The 24,370-nt window shown below is 38.9% G+C and overlaps 1 protein-coding gene across 1 annotated transcript in view; it reads left to right on the top strand.

Moving 5' to 3' along the window:
* Positions 1-3,186: 3,186 nt before the first annotated feature.
* Positions 3,187-24,370, top strand: part of LOC136840284 (RRP12-like protein) — a 186,946-nt gene continuing 165,762 nt past the window's right edge. The window contains exons 1-4 of the mRNA XM_067106960.1: positions 3,187-3,390; positions 7,169-7,296; positions 8,433-8,604; positions 17,728-17,854. Coding sequence (XP_066963061.1) covers positions 7,173-7,296; positions 8,433-8,604; positions 17,728-17,854 — 423 coding nt within the window. The 5' untranslated portion in view covers positions 3,187-3,390; positions 7,169-7,172. The remainder of the gene's footprint in view (positions 3,391-7,168; positions 7,297-8,432; positions 8,605-17,727; positions 17,855-24,370) is intronic.

Below are 24,370 nucleotides of genomic sequence, written 5' to 3'. Positions count from 1 at the left end.
GTTTGGTGAAATGAAGAAGAAAATTGCTCCTAAATAAAACTTGGAAGCTGAAATATAAGAGATTAATGGAATGTGCGAACGCAGCCAGTCACTTGTGGGGGGTACAAAACTCCCAACTTGGTGCCAGTCCCAAGCCAGGATAAATGGGGAAGGTAGGCGTCAGGAAGGGCATCCGCCCATAAAATCTAGCCAAAGCTAAACATGACATTTGACTTTCACCAGAAATCAGATAGTGATAGGGCATCGCGCATAGGCCTCACCTACCCCCTGTTATAATTGGGCAAGGGCCACTGGGTTAAAGAAGCGAGCTCAAAAAATGAGAAGCTGAGGAGAAGGAAGATGGTGGTATCTTTTAAGAGTTGGAACTTTTAACGTTGGGACGATGACTGGAGAGGGATCTGATGGAGAGAAGGGAAAGCATTTTGTATGTGCAGGAGACTAGATGAAGGGGAAATAAAGCGAGAAAGCTGGGATGTGGATATAAATTGCTATATAGTGGTACAAATTAGGAGGGTAGAAATGGAGTGGGAATAATTCTATCAAAAAGCTTAAAAGACAGCATAATAAGCGTGAAGAGGACAAGTGACAGAGCAGTGGTTGTAAAACTGTGCCTAGATGGAAAATTAATCAACATCGTGAGTGCTTATGCCCCTCAAGTAGGATGTAATGAAGTTGAGAAAGCCATTTTGGGAGGAAATGGACTGACAATTGAGTGAAATACTAGCAGAAGAGATTAATTTTTAGTGGTGACATAAATGGACATGTAGGAAGGACGAGAGAGGGTATTAATGATGGGAATGGAGTGGTGTTATGCAACGAGGGTAAGATAAAAAAAGAGATGGAAAGAATATTATGAACACATGTTAAATGAAGAAAATTCTAGGAAATTCTTTGAAGATGGATTACAGAACCTTGGTATGACACAATATTAGCAGGAAGGAAGTAAAGAAGGCACTAAAGAATATGAAAACGTTAAAGCAATAGGACCAGATGGAATTCCTGCAGAGGTGTGGGAGAGCCTGGGAGAGGAAGGAATAGACACGCTGTGGGACATAGCAAAGAAAATATACAGTCAAGAAAATATACCAAAAGAATGGAGGGAAAGCTTTATTGTGCCTATCTATAAAGGGAAGGGTGACAGCCAGGATTGTGCAAACTACAGAGGAATAAAGCTAATGTCTCACACCATGAAAATATGGGAAAATACTGGGTCAAAGAATTAGAAAGAAACATCTGTATGTGAAGAACAGTTTGGCTTCATGCTAGGAAGAGGAATGACAGGTGCAGTGTTTTCCCATCAACAGATGACGGAAAAACACCGGGAAAAGCAGAAAGGACTGCAAATAATATTCATAGACCTGGAAAAAACATATGATAAAGTCCCACGCCAAGAGGTTTGGAGGTGTATGCGAGTAAAGGGAACACTGGAGAAGTATGTGAGGTTGGTCCAAGGTATGTATGAAGGAGCAAAAACTCAGGTTAGAAGCAGTGTTGGGTTGACTGAATGGATACCAGTCAGAGTTGGTTTACGTCAGGGATCTGCTTTAAGTCCCTATTTTTTTTTTTTTTTTACCTGATAATGGATGTGCAATATCAAGGAATAAGAGATCAATCCTCCTGGTACATGTTGTTTGCTGATGAAATCGTGTTATGAAGCATGAAAGAGGTGGAGTCAAAACTAGAGCAATGGAGGAAGGTACTGGAAGACAGAGGATTAAAGATCAGTAGGAAGAAGAAAAATTTAAGTATCTTGATTCAACAGTGGCTGATGATAGAAATTTGGATGCAGAAATAACGCACAGAATGCAGACTGGATGGAAAAATTGGGGAAAGATGTCAGATGTCTTGTGGTACTGCAAATCAACATAAAGGTTAAAGGAAGAGTGTATAAGACAGTAGTGAGACCAGCTTTGATGTATGAAGAGCAGAAACATGGCCGGTAAAGAGAGTACAAGAGAAGAAATTGGATGCGGTGCGATGAAAATGCTCAGGTGGATGTGTGGAGTAACAAAAATGGACAGGATCAGAAATGAAAGAATAAGAGGAACCACTAAAGTCGTAGAACTATCACAGAAGGCCCAGGAAAGAAGACTGCAATGGTATGGCCATGTGATGAGAAGTAATGAGACATTTGTAAGGAGGAGTGTGATGCAGATAGAGGTGCTTGGTGGGAGAGCAAGAGGAGGACCGAAGCGAAGGTGGATGGATGTAGTTAGAGAAGACCTGAGAGACAAACAATTGTCAGAGTACGGTGTGTTTGACCGAGCCAGGTGGAGGAAAGCTGTCAGAAACATCGACCCCACATAGAAGTGGGAAAAGATGCAAAGAAAGAAGAAGAAGATTAATGGAATGCGCGAGCACGTAAAAAAAAAGCATTGAAAAAGGAAATAAAGATATAAGCAAGATATTGCAGAGACCTTGGAAGAGAAGAGGAAAGGAATGAAGAAGCTGAGGTTCATAGAAAACTTAGGGGAAAATGAGTATTTCAGGGAACTTGAAACAAAGGACTCGTGCTTGATAATGAAAGCCAGGCTGAATATGTTGGACTTAAGGCTAACTTCCGAGGTAAATACAAGGACGAGGTTTGTGATATCTGCAGAGTTGAGGAGGACAGCACTGAACATTTATTCGTTTCTAAAACCTTACAGAAAACAAAAGAACACGACATTACTTTAGAGACCCTGAAATTCACTAACAGAAAACTGGGGGAGTACAGAAGACTAGCCCCGAAAATTAAGAATTTTGTTAGCCTGGGAAGCGCTAATTGTCAAAGGACAAAGGCAATAACATGGCACTGTCTCAATAACAGGAAAATGATAGGATGATGTTTAAAAGTAAAGTAGAAATTTATTGACAATATTTGGTAAAAATGAGTTTAGAAACATTAATAACCTTTTGGGGTTCTTGTTGCAGAAAAGTGTAATGGTCAAGGATTAAAATAGAGTATTTGAAGGACTACTAAAGTAAAGCTAAAGACGTTTAAAACTGTAAAAAAACAAGGGAATTTAGGTCAAGGATTACAATGAAGAGTTTGAAATACTATTAAAAGTAAAGCTACAGACGTTTAAAATTGTAAAAAACAAGGGAATTTAGTGTCAGTTTGAATAATGTAATGAACATTCTGAAAGGGAAAGAGTATAAAGTAAAACTGTATCAAGTTAAAAAGCTGCACCTCACCTGAATAGTGTACTGTAGTGTGCCTGCAACTGTGTTTGTAGGGTGTTCGCTTAGGAACCAGAACTGAAAAGTTGAAGAGGTGCCGTTTCAAAGGTCATCAGTTCAGTACGCCAGGCTGTCTCTCGTACATGTGCAGTTTTCTTATTATTGTCTATTCCGATATTCGTCTGGTGAAAGGTTGTAGTTAATACTCGTCATTCTCTTGTGATCTAGGTAAGTAATTTTATTCAAGTTGTATCAGTTTTGCTAATCACGGGAAAGCGCTATTTTCGAATAGCCTACTGGAACTGATTATTAATTGTATGAGTTACGAATTCGTTTGGCAAGCCTAGCCATAGGGTAGGGTAGCCTCGGCTATGTACTTGCCTTTTCGAAATTTAGAACTGCCATGGCCCTACCATAACCCTTGGATGGCATTTGTCATGTTTTATATTTTTGCCTACCCATTAGGCTATACAGTAACCTAGGGGACGTCAACCAAACCAGTGTAACTGGAACCATTTAGACCTGGCCTGGGCGACAGGACGGCATTCGCCCGTTCGGTTCTTAGTGTACCAACTCGTTGCCCCAATAGTGTAGAACCACGGTAGAAGTTCCACAGGCGTAAAGAAACCTAACCTTTCCGAGAATGCCAGGTCCTGACCTAATCAGAACTTACACACCTAGCCCAACCTCACTTACAGCGCCGTGTCCTGACCTGGCTGGGCGGCTCCCCCAAGTAACACTAAACATTGGAGGCAATGGAGTTAGTGGTAATTCTAAGCCATAGTTCTGCAGCGAGCTAGACTATGGCAATTGACGTTTTCCTATGTTATTTTACTTGCTTTACAAGAATTTAAAGTAATATTTTGTTGGCCATCTGTAACTAAACTGTAATTGACCTTTGAAGACTACACGATACCGACAGAGTAGATCTAAGCCGGCATTCCGTAGTGAGCCCCTCACCCCCCTCCATAGGTAATACAGCAAAATTGTAATCAGTAAACACCCCTAAAAATACCAACCTAATGTACTCTAAGCGTGTTTACTAGTTACAATTTTGCCGTATCAGCTATGGAGGGGGGTGAGGCTCGCTGCGGAATGCCGGCTTTGATCTACCCCATCGTGTAGTCTTCAAAGGTCAATTAAAGTTTAGTTACAGCCAGCCGACAAAATATTACTTTAAATTCTTGTAAAGCAAGTAAAATAACTTAGGAAAATGTCAATTGCCATAGTCTAGCTCACCGTGGAACTACGGCTTAGAATTACCGAGTTAGCTTCTGTTCAGTGGTTGTCCCATCATTCTGCAAACTACCCCATGTTGTTATTAATATATCTCAGTAAAACTCCCCTAGGCTCTGGTGCTTGAATTCTTTGCCAAGCACATGAACCATGCATTTTTCTTACTTAATAGCCTATCTCGTCTTTAGCCTATGAGTATCGTAATGTTGTGCAAACTTCTTGTTATTCTAGTAGTAATTACAGTGATAACAGGAATAGGACACCCTAACTAAATCTATGTTGTTGGGTCCTTACCTGACTTATGGTCCCTTGGCCCTCTAGCCTAACCTGATGTAGAGCACTGTAAGTTATAGGGTCAAATACAGATTCATCCTAACCTAACATATGGCGCAAAGTTAGGCTATTATGTGGCTGGTAGCATTGTCTGTTAGACCCTACTCCAATTCTAACCTGACCTAGACCACCGTTAGTCATACAAGTGAAATACAGAAACATATCTAAATCTAACCTTGAATACTGGGTTCTAATTGGCATTGAATAGAGTAGGCCTATATTCCATACATTAAGGTTGGGAGGTAGCCTACTTTTGTCTCAATTAGAGTCATTCCATCCATTTAAGAGAGGTATTTATTTGTGGAGGAGAGGAATTCATTATTGGGAGGGATTACAGCACTCATGCACATAAAATCTGCATGAGGATTTGTGAATAGTGAATGTGTTACAAGCATGGATCTCTTTCCAAAATTCAGGAACCATGAGAGGAACACCTTCAAAATAGTGACATTGGACTTGAAAAATTATACAAACCTCCATAAAGTAATCAGTAAATTTACATGACATCATTAACTTGCCCCCTATGTTCCATATGGAAATCCAAAATAGCCTGGTTATTATTCATCCGTTTCTGAAAATAAATTTGATATTGGCAAGGAATTATTATTACCAATGTGTCTACATATTGTGTAGTAATATATTAACAGATTATTTTTATCACTCATGACATCCATAGCCTGTGGGCTAGCTGAGAAAATCAGGTAAACTATACCTGTGATAGAAATAAATTTATAATGCTTTCATTGAACAGGTCGTAGATATAGTAGGTCTGATGACCTTTGGGGCAACCCACTCACTAGTGTTTTGAAGACTGCCATGGACCGGTAAGTTGACCACACACAAATGACAGAATTTGTGAATGTGTTAACTCAACTAGATAGCGTGGAAGGCTGAACTGCAGCTGAGAGTTGGGTATGTGAGCTTGTTTGAAAAATCATTCTTAGGGGGTCCAAGACAGTCAAATGCACTTAAATAGTTTATGACATTGCTCCAAAAATTATCTCATCTAGTCTGGGGGGGCTCTTTAAACATACTGAGAAACATATTACAGTACTATCATTTCTGATTTGATTGCAGTCTTCTTTACCCTTTAAATTTAATTGGCTCATTCTATTACATATTTTTCCTTTTCACCTTGGATCAGTTTTCATATTTTCTTTCCTTAAATCTTTAGCTGAAAACCTTTAAGGACAGTTGTCCGACTATAAACCCAAGAGGGCTTTAAAAGGAAATCAGTCTGTGTAGAGAGAGAGAGACAAGTTATAGGAAAAAGTTATGAAATAATAATTATGAGGAATAGAAAGTAACACTGTTACACCAGAATTCCCCCGTAGGGGAGTAGTGCCGTCAGTGTACCATATCCTCATACGGTGCACTATAGGCATTACGTAAGGTTCTTTGCAGTGTGCTTTCGGCCCCTAGCTGCAACCGCTTTCGTTCCTTTTACTGTACCTCCTTTCATATTCTCTTTCTTCCATCTTTCCACCCTCTCCAAACAGTTGATTCATGGTGCAACTGCAAGGTTTTCCTCATGTTACACCTTTCAAACCTTTTACTGTCAATTTCCATATCGGCGTTAAATTTCATAGGTCCCAGTGCTTGGCCTTTGGCCTAAATTCTATATTCAATTCAATTCTACACCAGAATTCAAGAGATGTCTGCAGAAAGCAGGAATGAATTTGTTCCTTGCTTAAGCATTTGGAGATCAGAAGACTCAACAGCTGCACTAGGTAAACTATTCCAAACTGAGTAGTATTAAACCTGATGCTAGAAAACGGCACCCTGTTCGCAGTGCAGCCTTCCTTGTGTTACGAGCAAAAACGCTTCGTCATATTCTTTCCACTGTTCTACAAAAATGTTTCTTTTTCACTCCCAGGACAAATGATGTTTATTTTAGCCAGCCAGCCCCCCCCCCCTAGTGTTTCCTACCATCATTTCAACTTGCTTGTTTTCACAGAACTTCCTTTATGGAAGATTCCATTTCCATAAAAATGCTTTGTATCCTCTGTTGGCTTGACTTGTGCTTGGCACTGGCCACTATGTGATATTGTGGTGGGCAATCTGTTTTAGCTGAATGTTATCAAGGTTGTTAAGTACTTCATTATGCTTTCATATACTCCTTATAAGAAACAAGAGTTTTAAGTGTTTCATAATTTAGAACTTATCTTACTTTAGAGATGGTGGGTCTTTAAGTAAGTGCATTTTATCTGTAGACAAGTGCTCACAAAAGACTCAACCATTTTAGTTACAGCAGTTAGGAAGTTTTGTTCATTGGAATATCTGCTAGCTTAGTAAGGGGTCATAGAGTGAGGTTTGGTCTAGTAGAAGAGCAGACTTGTAGCGCCAGAGAAGAAATGGTTGTCTTTAAAGGATCATGTAAATTTTCTGGCTAACAACTAATTAAAAGTATGGTAGTAACATTAGGTTATATTTACAGAAAAATGAAGCTGAAACGCACTCATGGTAAAGGCCGCAAGTGGAAGAAGGGTCAGAGCTGTGTCTCAAATCCTGAAAATTCAAAACATCGTGAACTTGCAAAGGGAAGATTTTTTCAAAAGATTGAAGGTGAGTGAGAATTCCACTATTGTTTCTGAATTAGTTATCAGGTTATGCATTATATAAAATAGATTTTTGCATTTAGGTTTTGATAATTGAAATTAACTGGTACTACTTTGATATGGTTAACATAGCTGCACCAGTAGAATTCCTAGAAAGGTAAAAGTGTGGTAGGTAACACATAGCGCTATGATTGGCATATACTTTCAAACTTGACAGTTCTTTTAGGAGTATTTAATATGTCATATCTTTAAGAATGGTACTTTTGGAATTGAATAATGAAAAATAGCCATATCTCCCAGAACAAAATTAACTTGGAAGTGTCATAATAGAAAAATTTGTTTTTCAGTTACTCTTCCATGTTGGGAAATTGCTTTGGGAAAGTTCTGTTTTGGTGTTACAGTACAGACATTTCTCTCATTACGAACTTTCAGAGATACGAACAACTGTGATCGTAAAATAAAAGTGTACTTTACTGTATTAACGTCTTAATTTGCTTAATGTATTTAGGTTTTATATATAGCCTAATTTGTATTAATAAGATGCTCTGTAAAATACAGTACAGTGCTGGTATTGTGTTTTATAAATAGTACTGTACATATTGACTGCACATAACAAGTTGGACTTTCGAGCAAATCAAGATACGAATCAGAACGTAACTAGTTCATAAGTAGAGAAGTGTCAGTACTTCTTCAGGCTTTATGAATATAATTTGTTTCCTGTACAATTCATGTGTTAACTTTGCAAAAGTCCCACCTTTGGTGTGATGTTAAATATATATGGTGAACAAGAAAATTCACAGGTAATTAATCAGGGATTAGTATCGTACATCATACTTATTCTTAGGGCAGAAGGGAGTACAGGTATTATCTTGCATGTGAGCTTGTTGAGTATAGGAAAATACAGTAGTCTTGAAAACTGACCTTTGTTAATAGGATTTCATAGTTGTTTACCTAGGCTGGAACTCATAGCTAATGGATTATCTGGGATTGTTGTACCAAATTCATAAATTGACTTTGCCAGGTCAACTAAAAGTGTTTTGCAAAATAGAGCACAATATAGCCAGTTACACGTATGTGAAAGTATATTTACACCATTTTTTTTTATTAATAATAGGTCTCACAGGGTTGTTTTTATTTTATCAGGAGAGAGTGGATTGACCAAGGAAGCATTGGCAGCTCATAATAATGCTCTCAGCAGTGTTGCAAAAGAAATGGAGGATCTCTCCATTGATCCGGATGACTTGCGTAGTGCTGGAAAAAGTTTCAACACATTTGCTACCACCTTCACACAGTGTACAATTCCTGCCTTTGAAAGGTGTGTGTGATATACCTGTATTTTTGAACTGGCACAAGAATTATCTCTTGTGGCTCTTTATGTGTTATAGTTAAAAATTTTACACAAGGTCAACTAACGTTTCACATTTTACCTATCCAACAGTGTGTGTGAAACTGGCCTCCTAAATGCATGTTAGTGCTATGGTAATTTCCCCTTAGATTTTGCCACTGACCTAGGGAGAAGATTAGGTAGTTGTAAAAGATAATCTAAATGGACTATAGAATCCAAATCCTTGCTCTTTAAAGGTTAAAAAGGAAAAGTTTGGAATTGCATAGTGGATCAAGAAAATTTGAAAAGATTTGAAAAGACCAAATTATACTACAGATGAAAATGGATGAAAGTTTTAGGACAAAGCATGTTTATCACAAACCTATTAATTGTAAAAGAGCCGTAATATATGCTGAATGCATCCAGGTGGACAAAACAAATTTGCTCTGAGAGAAAAATATCATCCCTTAGACACTGATCCTCTTTACTTTTTACATGCGAGGATCTCCAAGAGCTGTGGAAAAGAATGTTCTGGAAGTTGTAGGTGACTTGTCTTGGGCTTTTCCAGTCAACTTTCTTGGTAGAAAGTCAACTGGAGGTTTGAGACCAGTCATTGACCTCTCTCATTTGAATTAATTATTGCTGCAGATTTGATTCAAGATGAAAACATCTTGTTCCATGTTGGGTTCCATCAGAGAAGGTGAATTTATTCCTTTTGTAGACCTGAAGGATGCATATTTCCAAATACCCCTCCATGAAGTTCCAGGAAGTACCTCTTGCTATGCTTGCAAGTGGACCTTTTACCAGTTTAAAGCTGTGTTGTTTGGGCTGGTGTTGGCCGCTCGGGTGTTCATTCAAGTTTTATTTTGGTGACAGCCTAGGCCCATTTGTGCAGGATATGCCTTTTGCATTTTCTTGAGGATTGGCTAATTCTGGCATCCTCCAATGCACAGTTGCTCCAGGACAGCAACTGTGTACTTTTATTTTGCCTCAAATGTACTTTTATTTTGCCTCAGTTTGGGATCACGATTAAACAAGGAGTAGTCAGATTTCATGCATAAGCTTCAATCCAAGTACCTGGGAATGCGGTATACAGGGCAGATGCAGGATTCTCCCCATCAGATTGTGTTAGTAAATCACAGAGGGGCGACAGTGCAGTTCCTGTCTACAATGTCTCCACCACGAAGATACCTCTCTGGTGTGGCGTTTAAAGATCTGCCCTATTGCCAGTTTTACAAAACAACAACTTTACACGTGTGTGACAGACCTTTGAATGTCTTTGAGACAAACCCTGAGGCTATAATTATAAGATTATAGGTGTTGTTTTTTCATTTCCAGGCATTTTATCCTCCTTCCTATTCCACCCTGCTTAGGATTTGTCTTCAGTCCATTTCTTCTCCACAACCTATGAACATTAACATATTTTTCTTATTTTTGTTTACAAACATTTACCATTCAGTGTATAGCCCATTTATAAATATTTAACATTTTTGTCAAGACAGGAAATATAATACAGTATTTACATCTAAGTGACTGCAGGGGTAAGCTGTTTGCACAATGAATTGGCGCTCTCTCTAAGATCCCGTGCTGGCACAAGGCCACCTTAATCTAACAACAACAACTCTCTCTCTCTCTCTCTCTCTCTCTCTCTCTCTCTCTCTCTAAATCTTACAGCTTTTTTTTAATTTTATTTTAACATATGTCCGTATTGGAACTTCGTCAATATTGTGTAATTATTCCTGCTTAACTAATTTGTCATTACTTATGGATGTACATTTAACATCATTCTAAAATTAGATACTCAAAAGTAGTTAATTAATGCTATAGAAATATGAGAGAGACCTGTTTGTATACAATTGTTTATTTTCTCACTCATCCAACTTTCTATGTTATGCCTTATTTCATATTTCCTTGCCTACCAATTTATTCTTTACCTATGATATTAAGAAATCAAGATATTTGTAGAAAGGGGAAATACCTCCAAACATACCGTGACCACCAAAGTGCCCCTGGAGACAGTCCTAAGCTGCTTTTCCATGGATTTAAATGCACGTGGAGCTGTTTGAAATATTGGCAACAGCACCAAAATGAGATGCCATGTTGATAGAAAATCTGATTCCGTTTCTTGTTATTGCATAAAAAAACTTTATCAATCGTGAACCTATGTAATTGACTTAAAATTCTGCGTAACGAAAAAGATGATACTGTATTTGATATCTGTAATGGGAGAAATGGTTTTATCTCTCTGTTGTTGTTATAGATTTGGCAGATATGCGGGGATTAAACACACATGAAAGGACCAACCAACCCCCTCAGAGAGCTCATTTCATTCTGGAATAAGTATAGGCAGGAAAAACCAGCCCAGCTTTAGCAGATTGTCTTCTGTTACCAGTCAAAATCAAGAAACTTCTTGGTTTTGCAGGTAATGAGTTTTGGGGTATGGCCTTGATAGGTCACCTTCACTTCATTCTGCCCAAGAGGTATTGCTGACAAGTCCACGGTTACCTTTTTATTATGACCTGTTTTGGCTGCCAGAGAGGTACACTTGGACAGAAACAATGCCATCTAAGGTACTGGGGCAACGTAAAGCTGAAGTTGAATGAGTGAAAGACAGGCATCTCTCTCTCATGTCTGCGTTTAACTCTCCTGAGAGGCAGTAGTCTGGCCAAGTACTTTCGGGAATGGGCCCCAATTTGGGTTGGTACACAATAGAGTAAATCTTGAGAACTTTCCTCTGGATGTGATTATCTCTGCTCTCCATTGTAAAAAGGGGCCCTGCAGGGGTATATAGATCTTCTCTGGACCCATTTTATTAATATATATATTTGGTCATTTTGATGGATGATATGGTTGCCTACAAATGAGGAGGATGGGATTGTACAAAGTGTTTTATTTGGTTTCCAGACTCAAAATTTCCTCTAGCTCAAGGTTCTATCAACCTTTGCATCCAGGAGGTTCCAGGGGTTATTTTTCCCTCTGTTCATTATCATGACCAAGGAAATGGTAATGGAAATAGTTTTGAGAGATGATTTTCCAACCTAAGGAGTAAGTCTCACGTTGTAGACAACTATTTGTATATTCTTAGGTACAGCTATTAGATTTTAAGAATAATTTGCCTTTTTCCAGGTGTACAAACCATAGCCTTTTAAAATAAACCTAACTTAACCATCCTTGCATAGTGCCTGATGCCAAAGGAAAAAGTGCTGGTTGATGTCAGGTGAGTGGGGTGTTGAGTGGTTAGTACACCCAGCTTACCCAACTAATACCACGTCAGTGACCATTTCCTGCTTACTCTGTAGTCCAGGAGTAATAGGTTTTGAACCAGAACAAATTCATAATAAGCTGAGATTTCAGGAAATGTTCAGAAAACTGTCAGGAAAAACATACTAAAAGTCCCCAAGAATCCACCTTGGGGCTTTTGAGAAATTCAAGATGGCCACCAGCTTAAGATTATCTCATATTTCAGGCTTAAAACACCATAAAAATGTGAATAATGACTCAAAATATATGTTTTTTGGAGCAGGGAATTCAATCTCAGTAATATTATAAAGATTTAATGAAACCTTTATTCAGTTATACATAGCCGTGAGCAATTTTCAAGAATAAAATTAGAATATTCATGGATTGTATGAAATACATTAACAAAAAACAATTATTAACAAAACAGATACAAATGTTAAAACTTCTGAATCATATTCACAACATGATGCATGCCCTCCTTCAGTCATCATCCTCATCATCAGTTTCTGGAGAAACAGGAGTTGATTCTTTGGTTTCTCCCACAGCATCCAGCAAAGGTGGCATTGTTACTGCATTGTTGCAGGTAAGACCAGTGCACAGGGCAGAACAGTGCATCCCCATCTTCCTGCAGCCACATGACACTCCACAGCCATCTTCTCTGCACCCACAAGAGATCATGTTGAGCCAAGTGTCTGGAGCATTGGGACTGTCAGTGTCAACTGGTGTCAGGATGTCCTCCAGTTTCCATCCCCATGCTGTTGGCTGCAAGGGTATCCCCTCCATTCCTGAATAGTGAGATATGTTCTGTAGGAGTGTTACTTGGCTGCAGCACTTGTTGGAGGCAAAGTTGCCAACTGGAGGGTTGAGGAAATTGATGTTCTGCTGATTGCCCTCTTGTAGACGATGTAGCGGAACTTGTCCAGCGATGCACAACTGGATGCACCATAGAGCTCCAGGAGGAAGCTTTCACCTGCTTCTTGTACTTGCTGATGTGAATTGTCCACATTGATGAATGTGTTGAGTAGGTCATACTCCTTATTGTCATTCAGCAGATTGCATGCCTTGCACTTCCTTGTCGATACAGAGCAGACACGGTGTCGCATCCAGTTATGGCATGCAACGCCACCAGGTATTTACTTGTGTCACCAGTGCTTGCTTAAATGTCATGAACTCTGCAGAGTGTTGTGGGGTTCTTGCAGCATAACATGTACAAGTCCATGATTGTGGTTGCTAGAGTCACCAGTATTACCAGCAGGTCAGTGTCAGTCCCTACAACAACCATCAGTTTGCCCGATGCTGCCAAAGACAGCAGTTGCCACAATCAAGGCATCTGCAGCAGCTTGTGCCTGCTTCACCTGGATGCCTGCTTGATTCAGCAAGCCACTGAGCATCTCTATGAGATGTTCTTTGTTGTGGTTTTTTTGCCAGAAAGGCTGCCTGAGTAGTAGTGGTTTGCATGTTATGGTCAAATAGGATGTCACTGGATGTTGACTTCTTTGCCCTGCATAGTTGCTCTGCTGCCTTGGTGGAGACAGTTTTGTAGCCATCAAACACAGTAGTAGTGCCAGCCCCATAGTGCCTCAGGATGTAGTCAATGTAGCACTGGCAAACTCCCCCATAGGTTGATGGCTGTGGCCAGACTACTCACTGCAACAGATCCATCTATGACAGACTGGCAGTTGTCTGGAATATTGGGTTGTACAGGGGCAAATGACTTGAGGAGAGTACCTAGGGCACTCTTAGTTGGTTTCTGCATGGCACCATCATGAAACAGGGATGGAGGTTGAGGAGCCAGCTCATATGACACGAAGACCTCCATGCCAGAACTTGTCTTGAGGACACAAGTGATCCTGTTGAAGAAGAGGGTGGGATTTACCTCTGGGTTTTGCCCCCTTATGTTGATACTGTTCTCATCTCCCATAGTCTTGACTTTGTCACTGTGATGTAGGGTGATCTCTGTGAACTGTTTTCCTGTTATTTTAGATGCTGCAGCTTGACCAATCTGCATGGCATTGTCACAGTTGACAGATATGTCAACTACAACACCAGTGGAAATAGACACTAAATGATCAGGCTGGTAACCTGCAAATGGTGGATGTGCCTGCAACTACTGGAGGAAGACATATAGTCTTTCTTGTCTGTAGCCTGAGTGGATAAACAAAGATCTTTGTGTTGTTCAGAGGTAGCAGTGTGCACACCAGTGAACTTCTCCAAAGCATCACACAAAGGAACACAGTGAACCAGTGCAGGCACCCATTTGGTTAAGGTACTGTCTGTTATCCCTCTACCATGGGTCATCCCTCCACTGGTTTTCAGCACCCTCATCAGGAACTGCTCGATTGTCTGGTCAGAGAAGTTGCCAGACCAGAACTCCTGGCTCGGCGAATGGTGAAATACCCCTTTGCAGAGAACAACGTGTACTCCTCAGATGGCATGACTAGCAATGGAGTTCATCCGCTTCAAGTGCAGTCTGGCAGACTTGGCATGTGGACGATGACCTGCTGCATGGAAATGTGGGATCTCCTGCACATAGTGAAGATGAAGTTTCCAGTTGCCAGTCCTCTCAGCTCTGATGAAGTTGAGCTTGAGCAACACCTGGTGGATGTACCACACCCATAACTTCCTCGTTCTGCTCTGTTTGGCAGCTTGATCTAGGTGGTGAGTGAGAAACTGTTGAAACTCTTGCAGACTTTCATCTTCATCTATCTCAGCAGCATCTTCATCTTGGTCCACTGTGTCCTAGTACACACTGACTGTTAATCAGCTCAGTGGTCTGGTAAAACTAAGGTATACTTTACTTTTACAGAATGACTAGGTGTTCCATGTTAGTCTGGCTCTCCCAGTCTGACTTGTCGAGCAGTACTTAGATGAGGGCCAGCAAGGTCAGAATGTGGGCATGAACTGCTTGAGAGAAGGCATAACATGAGAATATGCACCACAGAACCTTTGGCATACACTTGTTCCCACAGGTCTTCCAACCCGCTCTCTGTCATAATCTGCCCAATGCTTCCTTGGTAGAACATCAACAAGTGGAAGCCACCAAGTCACACCACCACTTTGTCCAAGTATCTGGAGGCAGCAACAATTTCAGGAGCCTTTTTGATACAGAGGCTGATCAAATGTTACTGGGCAGATCTTGAGGTTGTGCTTGTCACTTGGTGTCTGTGCAAAGCACAGTGCAGTGTAGATAGTGCTGGGGTTGCTTGGTTCCAGATTAATAAATGGAAGAGTCTCAGTTGTGGAGGTTTGGAACTCATCATTTTTCAGAACAGTTTTCATGAAGCCACTCCAAGGCAGACATGGTGTCAAGTTCAACATGTACCCAAGCATCCAAATGGAATCAGGAGCTGATGATTGCAGTCTGTGTGTTGGAGACCTGCAGAGGCTCTACTGTAACTGACTGCAAAGCAGGAACTGCATGTTTGCTGTATGTCCTGATGGGTATTTGCCCAAAAGTGCCAACTGCTTCAGCTGAGGGTAGTTGCAGTGCACGCTTGACAGGAGACTTTTCTACTGCTCTGGGTGGTGTTACACAAGCTATGCTGCCCATGGCATGGAAAGTGTTGTGCCTAGTTAGTGTAGCAGCATTGAAATCAGCATTATCAAACACAAACTAGGTGAACCCATTGAGGCCATAGGAGGGCTCACCAGAAGATATGAAGCTGTTTTCAAATCGCTGGACCTCCTTGTAGTATCTGCAAGACTGATGCTACTGAGGATGTCTGTCAGCTCGCAGGAGGCATACTTGCGATATATGTACACTGCTATGGCAAGTAGAGCTGGTGAAATGAAAGACCTTGGTCTGCAAGCAGAAATGACAAAATGGGCTATGGCAGTGCATTGCCTACTCACTACAGCAGCATTTTTACTCTTTGGGTCCAAAAACTTGTGCAAGAAGAGCTTCAGAGACTAAGGAATCATGGAGGAACCATTTTCAGCTTCTTCCAAGGTTGGGTATTCACTGGGATCATACACTAACAAATGAATATCATCACAGATAATTGAAGCTTCCATTTCAATTATTCTTTCGTTTTCACGAGCTCTGTCAGCGGCTTGATCTGCCAGCAACCTCTCGCAAAGTTCTGGTGAGCAGATTCATGGAAACTGACCGTGCTGGATTTTCCAGAGAGGCTTGTTATAATATCATCTTTGTAATGCTCATTCAGTTTCTTTTTGAAGTACTTGAGAAAATAGCCTTCCTCACCATTCAAGAATGTTTCCATGTGCTCCATGAGGTCAGAAATTACAAATTGACATTCATCATTGTCATCTGTATATGCACATAGCTCATTGAAAGCTGAATTCCTTTGAACATCAACTGGTTTGCCAACAAGTTCCAGCTTTTGTGGGTTAGAAAAAAATTCCTAGGCACAGGCATGATGGTATTTCACCTCTGGAGCAACCAAATCAATGTTTGCCTCAATTTTTTTTTTGGCAACCGCCTCCCCCCACTCATCACCCCTCTGTGTTGCCCTTTTCAACACATTGTTCTTGAACTCTGATGTCTCTACATTGCTTGTTAACTTTCTGCACTTGGTTTCCAGTCTGCTGCTAGTAATCAGTATGTCAGAGCAGAAAAGGCAGTGTGTAGTGAGCTCAAACAATGGAGTCCTGGACCTCAAGGTGGGTGATTCAAATTCGTCAACTGCCACTGATTTCTCAGACTTTCTCCTCTCAGATCTGATGGATGATTCCTGGGTGTAGGCTTTTCTACAGGCAGTGTGAAGTGTCAGTGGCTCCTGTATCTGTAGAAGTTCATGAAGACCATCCTGTCTCTCAAGGCTTGCAGCTACTAGAGTTTTCCTTTGAGTCCAACTTGCACAAAATCCTTGATGCATGAGTCCATTTCCAGCTCTGAAAAAAAAAAACATATTATGCATGTCAGCTATATGTAATAAGTTGATTTTATCTTAAAATAACCATAGTAATTGTTTTGACCCATTATTTTTAAATTTATGATGATTTCAGCCTGGAATATGAGAAAATCGCAAGCCGGTGGCCATCTTGGATGCCATCTTGAATTTCTCAAAAGCCCCAAGGTGAATTCTTGGGGACTTTTTAGTATGTTATTTCTGACACTTTTTGGAATATATCCAGAAAGTTCCAGCTTGTTATAAATTTGTCAGGGGTTGGCTCAAATTTGACTCAATACTCCCAGGCTACTAGGGATACTCTTGCATACATGGCTCTGGTTTGTATATCAAGGAAAAATGTAAATTAGTTTGAAATGGTATTTTGTTGAGTATAAGAAATGCAGGCATGCAAGTTACATCCCCAGCCTTTAGCTGTTTGTTATAAAGCATGTCTTGTTGATAGGCTAATCAAGAGTGTACTCTTAAGTTGCGTCTAATTATTATGAAAACTTTAAGTAAACCATAGAATTTCTAAATTTTCATAAGGCTAACTAAAAGAATTTGTCCAGGAATTGCATTGAAAATATAAGTTGATTGCCTAGGAGGCAAATAAAAAATAAATGGCCGAGAGAATGCAGAGAGCAGGTAAAGAAATGTATTTTCATTAATATTTGAATGGAAAGAGTATTTTGATTTTTTATGAGATATGATTACTATTTCAATTCAAAGTTGGCAAGATTTTTTCAAGGCTTTATTTTGTAATGTACGTAATTTTAAAAACTAATATCAGAAGTTCAAATTAATTCTGCTCTCTTTAATATTTTTTTAAATTAAAATTATGCTGTTATTCACTTCATATTTCTTACAGTGATGATGATTGTGTCCCTTCTAGCATGTTGGTTATCTAGGTTATGTGGATGTCATGTACTAAAAATATTTAATAAAATTATGCACCTCAATCTTTCAAGAAATTTTGATTTCCATCCATAAGTACGTTACTTTCAAGTTTGTGATTTTTCAGATTCTTCCGTAATTTCAATGCTACATCTGAAACTCATACAAGAATGCTTGCTATCCATGCTGCAGCACAGGAATATATGACTGAAGCCAACATGCCGGAAACTTCTACGTCTTATTTTTGTAGTTTGGTAAGTTAGGTGGATATCTGTTAAATAAAAAACCAAAGAAATATGATGTAGATACCACACGAATATTCATCTTTTTAGCAATTGAAAGAGTCATTCTTCATAGATTAAGAATAAGAGCGTAGGCTAGGAAATGGAACAGACTGGGGATGGATAGAAATATGGAAAAGAGAACTAAGCAATTCTTTGATGTGTTTAAAGTGATTTGTGGAAATTGATTTTTGGAAAATATTATTCAGTACTGTAGTTAAACTGCACTACTTGATTTAAAATTCCATTCTGCCAGTGATTTATAAAAAAAACTGTATTGTTATGACAAATGTGTCATCTTTTTTTTATTTTTTTAATACAAAATTTTTTCATACATACCATTTCAGGGGCAAATTAGTCATTCTTCAAGTAATGGATTTGTTTTAAATCAAATGGTTCTTCCATATGCAATTTCAAGGTTTCCTTCTGCCCCACCAGTTCCTTAAAGGTTGGGTTACTGCTTACAGTACACATAGCACACTGTAGGCCAACATGCCTACAGTGTGCTATGTATACTGAAGGGATGCTTGCAGCATCCCTTCAGCCCTAGCTGCACTTATACTGCATTCTTTTTTCCTTCTGTTATTTTGATTACTTTGAGTCTAGGTCATCTGTAATGCATCACTATATTGTGATTGGAAATAATGAGTAAAAAGCCACAATAATGTAAATGAGAGACTATTTTTCCACAATACAAAAAGGATAAAATGGGGACTTTTGACCGTTTGCTCAGCGGTCCTCTCCAGCCAACTGAAATTGAAAAAATTTTTTGACAGTCCAGGAAACCATCGAACAATCTTTCGGCATGAATATAGCGGTTATGTAGTGGCTCTTCCCTGTATCTGTGAGCCAACCGTTTTGATCTTCTTAACAGCTGTCGCTCGATCGTACAGTGCTCGTTATTAGTGACTAGGTGATTCATGGATGGTGAACGACTATCAGCCTTGGTGCCTATTGTTTCTGCAACAACTGCCACTTCAACAACCTGTGTGGGGAGAGGTGAGGGATACACAATATCAGGGGTCTCGAGAAACTGCTTGAAATTTAAATTTATGGAATTATACAGACTAGCCTGTCTGTGTCTGCCCTCCTGTGTAAAGACTTTATTGCTATCTAATGTGCTGCAAATATTTATCAAAGCCCCCTCCACTACTCTTCTATGGCCTACTTGACTACTTCTATAAATAGTTTTAGCTCCCTCCCAATCCATGAAGTGATTATTCTCCTAACAATGTTTAGCAATAGCACTGTTTTGAGAGAAGTCCCAGCTGCTTTTTATGTTCTTGTAATCTAATGTCCTTCCCCCCTACCTGTCTCCCCAAAATAAAATAAATTACAGAGCTTGCATTTTACAAAATATACTCCTATGTCTCTCTTGTTGTTACCATCACTATCAATTCTGCAGCTGTTATTCTGATTGAATTTGGATTTGATTGAATTTTCATATGTGAAAGCTACTTTAACATTACCTGTACTATTGATGAACTGGGCTGTTGATTTTAATTTCTCATGATATGGAAGCATTATGTGTCTCTTACTGTGATTAGTCTGCTTGGGTGAAGAGTTGTAAAACTTTTTCTTAGCCTTAGTCAAAGCATCTTCAGTAAAATGGGCAAGGTAACTCAACTTACTAAAAAGTATTTCGAATATGGGCAATTTCAACATGTAGATATTGTTGGTCACAAATTTTAAGAGCCCTGACAGCCATGTTAACAATGATATTTTTCTTTATCTGAATGCTGGGATAGGAATAAAAGTGAACATATAATTCTGCATTAGTTGGCTTTCGGTAACCGAGAATTCAAACATCTTTGTGTTTGGATTGTGAAAAACTAGGACATCCAAAAAAGATAATTTGCACTCTGATTCCTTTTCATATGTGAACTTGATTTGTTGTATCTGACTGTTACAAATTCTAATAGTTTATTGAAAAAATCATCATCATGAATGAAAAGAATGAAAATATCGTCCACATAGCAAACCCAAAATATTGGTTTAAACCGAGACAGGCAAGAACTCAGAATAGTCTCGCGAACTCCCTGCAGATATTAGCCAAACCAGGTGAGTCGGGGGGGGGGATCCCATTGCTACTCCAGATCTTTGTTCATACACATCACCATTGAAAGTGAAAACAGTGGGCTCTACGCATAGTTTAGTGAGGTCAAGAAATACTTCAGTGGGGAGTGGGCATAAAACTGGATGTCCCTTACGACCCATTGTAGCTACGTTTTGTGCCCGTGCCCCCCAATCCATGTTAGCTGAATGGCTTGCCAAGCAACTTGCCCCTTTGGTAGGCACGATATCGTCCGCACATATCAGACACTGATGATTTCATTCAAAGAATCAAGGGCATTGGATGGCTTTTCAGGGACAATGTATAGTCTGGATGTCACCTCTTTATTTACCAATGTCCCTCTTGGTTGTCTTTGAAAAGTTATGTGATAAGTTTGATAATGACCTAAGTTTATGCCCACTCCCCATTGAAGTATTTCTTGACCTCATTAAACTGTGGGTAGAGTCCACTGTTTTCACTTTCAAAGGTGATGCATATGAACACAGATTTGGAGTAGCAATGGGATCCCCCCAACCTGTTTTGGCTAATATCTGCATGGAGTTCGTGTAGGAGACTATTCTGAGTTCTTGCTCGCCTCAATTTAAACCAATATTTTGGGTTTGCTATATGGATGATATTTTCATTTCATTCATGATGACAATTTTTTCAATTAACTAGTAGAATTTACTAACAGTCAGACACAACAAATCAAGTTCACATATGAAAAGGGATCAGAGTGCAAATTACCTTTTTTGGATGTCCTAGTTTTTCACAATCCAAACACAAAGAAATTTGAGTTCTCGGTTTACTGAAAGCCGACTAATACAGAGTTATATGTTCATTTTTATTCCTATCCTAGCATTCAGATAAAGAAAAATATCATTGTTAACATGGCTGTCAGGGCTCTTAAAATTTGTACCCACAATATTTAGATGATGAAATTGCCCATATTCGAAATACTTTTAGTAAGTTCAGTTACCCTGCCCATTTTACTGAAGATGCTTTGACTAAGGCTAAAAAAAGTTTTACAACTCTTCACCCAAGCAGACTGATCACAGTAAGAGATACATAATGCTTCCATATCATGAGAAATTAAAATCAACAGCCCAGTTCATCAATAGTACAGGTAATGTTAAAGTAGCTTTCACATACAGAAATTCAGTCAAATCCAAATTCAATCAGAATAATAGCCACAGAATTGGTAGTGATAAGTAACAATGAGAGAGACATAAAATTCTATAAAATGCAAACTCTATTTATTTTATTTTGGGTAGACAGGTAGGGGGGAAGGACATTAGATTACAAGAACATAAAAAAGCAGTCAGGGACTTCGCTCAAAACAGTGCTATTGCTAAACACTGTTAGGAGAATAATCACTTCATGGATTGGGAGGGAGCTAAAATTATTTATAGAAGTAGTCAAGTAGGCCATAGAAGAGTAGTGGAGGGGGCTTTGATAAATATTTGCAACACATTAGATGGCAATAAAGCCTTTATGCAGGAGGACAGACATACAGACAGGCTAGTCTTTCATTCCATAAATATAAATTTCGAGCAGTTTCTTGAGGGCCCTGATAATGTCTCCCACATCTCTCCCCGCACAGGTTGTCGAAGTGGCAATTGTTGCAGAAACAACAGGCACCGAGGCTGAAAGTCATTCACCACCCATGAATCACCTAGTCACTAGTAATGAGCACTGTACGATCGAGCAACAGCCGTTAAGATCACAACGGTTGGCTCACAGATATTGGGAAATGGCCATTACATAAATGCTATATTCACGCCAAAAGATTGTTCGATGGTTTCCTAGACTATCACAAAAATTTTTTTCAGTTTGTCTTTATAAGATAAACAAGTATTTTTATTCAGTTGGCTGAAGAGGACTGTTGTGCAAACAGTTGAAAGCTCCTCTGTTTTATCCTTTTTGTAATGTGGAAAAATAGTCTCTCATTTACATTATTGTAGCTTTTTACTCATCATTCTTCAGTCTAGGTGTTCAGCTCTTTCATTTAACTAACTTGCTTCAATTTTCATGTTTTATTAATGGACCATCCTTGTGAGAAAACCTTAAAAGAGTAGAAATGTGACTATGTCCTTAGTAAACTACTTTATAATAATAATTATTTGGAATGAATCTGACCTCAGTTAAAGATATAAGCTATCTCCATGTCGATAGGTGAGTTGGCATCCAAACAAAAGACCAAATAGCTGCCTGGATGACTGTCTAGTACACTTGTTGTCCACCAGGTGTGTTTCAAATGTTTTAAGTTTTTTCAGAATTCTCCTTGCTGCCATTATTTATAGGCACTTGTTGGTATTTCATAGTGTTTGCTGTTTGCTGCTATCACAGTACTGTATATTTATTTTTCCTAGGAAGCCTTCCACTGGAATCAAGGGTAAGAACGTCAGGTTCTGTAGGAATGATTACTATGTTAGCAGGATGTTGATTTTTTAAGAGATAGACTTACTGCAATGGTATTAAGTGTGATCTTAAACTTAGATGTGAGGAAGTATGGATTTTCGAAAGACTTTCTGCTTAAGTTTTTTAGTATAGGAAGTGAAGGGAAGTAGATAGATTGCGAAAGCAGCTAGTTAGGTCAGGTCTCCAACCTGTCATTTCTCCTCTTTCTCCATGTCCTTCGTCTGTAGTTGTTATTACTCAGTCTAGGGTTTTCCTTTGCTAATGTTTTAATTAGTACTGAGACTTCCTCTTTAGCTCCGCCTTCCACTCCCCTTTCAGTTCAGGAAAGTGCATTGAGAAGACAGAACAGGGCATAAACCTTATTTGGGTCAGTACAAGGTTTGTTTGAACTTACTAGGGAACCGCTCCAGGTCCCCAATAGTGTGTGATCATTTTTGTGTTCCCCCACAAGAGGTAAGGTGTCAGTGCCTTCACCCGTCTGTAGCCCGAGCCTAGGACTGTCCTATGACAGTTGGAAGAGTCCACTGCCAGGGAACTGGGTCAGTTCTTGGGGCGATGTAGGTCTGTGCCCTTCGTCACCTGCCTCTCATTTTTTTATGCCCATTCTCATTCAATTTGTTAGCCAAAAAGTCGTTTAGGTAAATGTATGCAACTTTTACCATCATCAGCACCTAGTGTAAGGTTATTAGCATCATTAGGGATAATTACATAGGTATAGACAGTGGTGTTAATAATAATGTGTCTGAAATGAGTTGTCATATTCTGATGTTATGACAACTCAGTTGATTGTTAAGCCAGTCTCTTCAATATCTGTTGCTCATTCTAAATCCTCATCTGCTATTCCTCTTTCTCCATTGAAAAGCACTTGTTCATTCTTTACATGCTTTTTCTCTGGTTATCAGCAAATCTTGTACAGTCAACCCTCGTTAAGACGGACTAATAGGGGGGCCAGGGTGTCTGTCTTAGCTGATAGTCGGGTTTAACCGGCAATATCCATATATATACCTATAAATATACTGTATTTCATTATTTTTATAAAGAGTATGGATAATAAACCAGTGTAGAAACGTTTGAATTAAAGCTCATGGTAAAAGATGAAAAATGAAGAATAAAACATGATAAAATTATAGAATTCAGCCGCATATGTAGATGCCTAGGCAGAGACATAAATGCATAATTTTGTCAAGTAGAATGAAGTGGAGTCTCCAAAATGAAGAGTAAGATTTTTTTCCCTTTTTTCATATTTTTTTTATTTTAGTTATTTATTCATTATAGTTTATTATTATCTGTAATAATATACTGTTAAATAAATGTGAGATGATTAAGAGCTTCATTAATAAAATAATGGGACAATTAAGACTATAAGTTCACTAACACATTCTGTTTTTGTTGAAAACAGAATGTATTAGTGAACTTATGGTCTTAATTGTCCCACTATTTTATTACGGAAGATTTTAATCATCTCACACTTATTCAACAGTATAGTAATACAGATAATAATGAACTATAATGAATAAATAACTAAAATAAAAAAATATGAAAAAATAAAAAAAAATCTTACTCTTCATTTTGGAGACTCCACTTCGTTTTACTTAACAAAAAACATTCCGTAAAACGCAAAAATATACATGATCAAAATGATTGTAATTCAACTTGTGAATTTTAACGATAAGTAAGACTATAAAATACATTTCGTCATATCGATCTTAGAGAGGGTTGTTTTTTATTGTTACTGACGTCGCCATCAGTTTGCAGTCGTAAATCTGAGGACGGTCCGGGAATCGGATTCGCAAGTGATGAAGCATCACCACAACAGACTGTTGTGGGATTTTTCATACCACTATATTAAAGTTGAAAATTATTGTTGAATTCATATTTTCATGAAGAAATAATTATATAAAGCAAATTATTGAGTAAGTGCCATCAGCAGTCAAATAATCACGCTCATGGCAACGTTCAAACTTAGTGCCATCACGGCATATGTCTGTAAATAGAACAAAGTAAAGGGCTGTCAC

Source organism: Macrobrachium rosenbergii, chromosome 7 (assembly GCF_040412425.1).
Source record: "Macrobrachium rosenbergii isolate ZJJX-2024 chromosome 7, ASM4041242v1, whole genome shotgun sequence".
In the NCBI taxonomy this organism is placed as follows: domain Eukaryota; kingdom Metazoa; phylum Arthropoda; class Malacostraca; order Decapoda; family Palaemonidae; genus Macrobrachium; species Macrobrachium rosenbergii.
The sequence above is the reverse complement of the archived record's forward strand: the minus strand, read 5'-3'. Positions and strand labels throughout refer to the sequence as shown.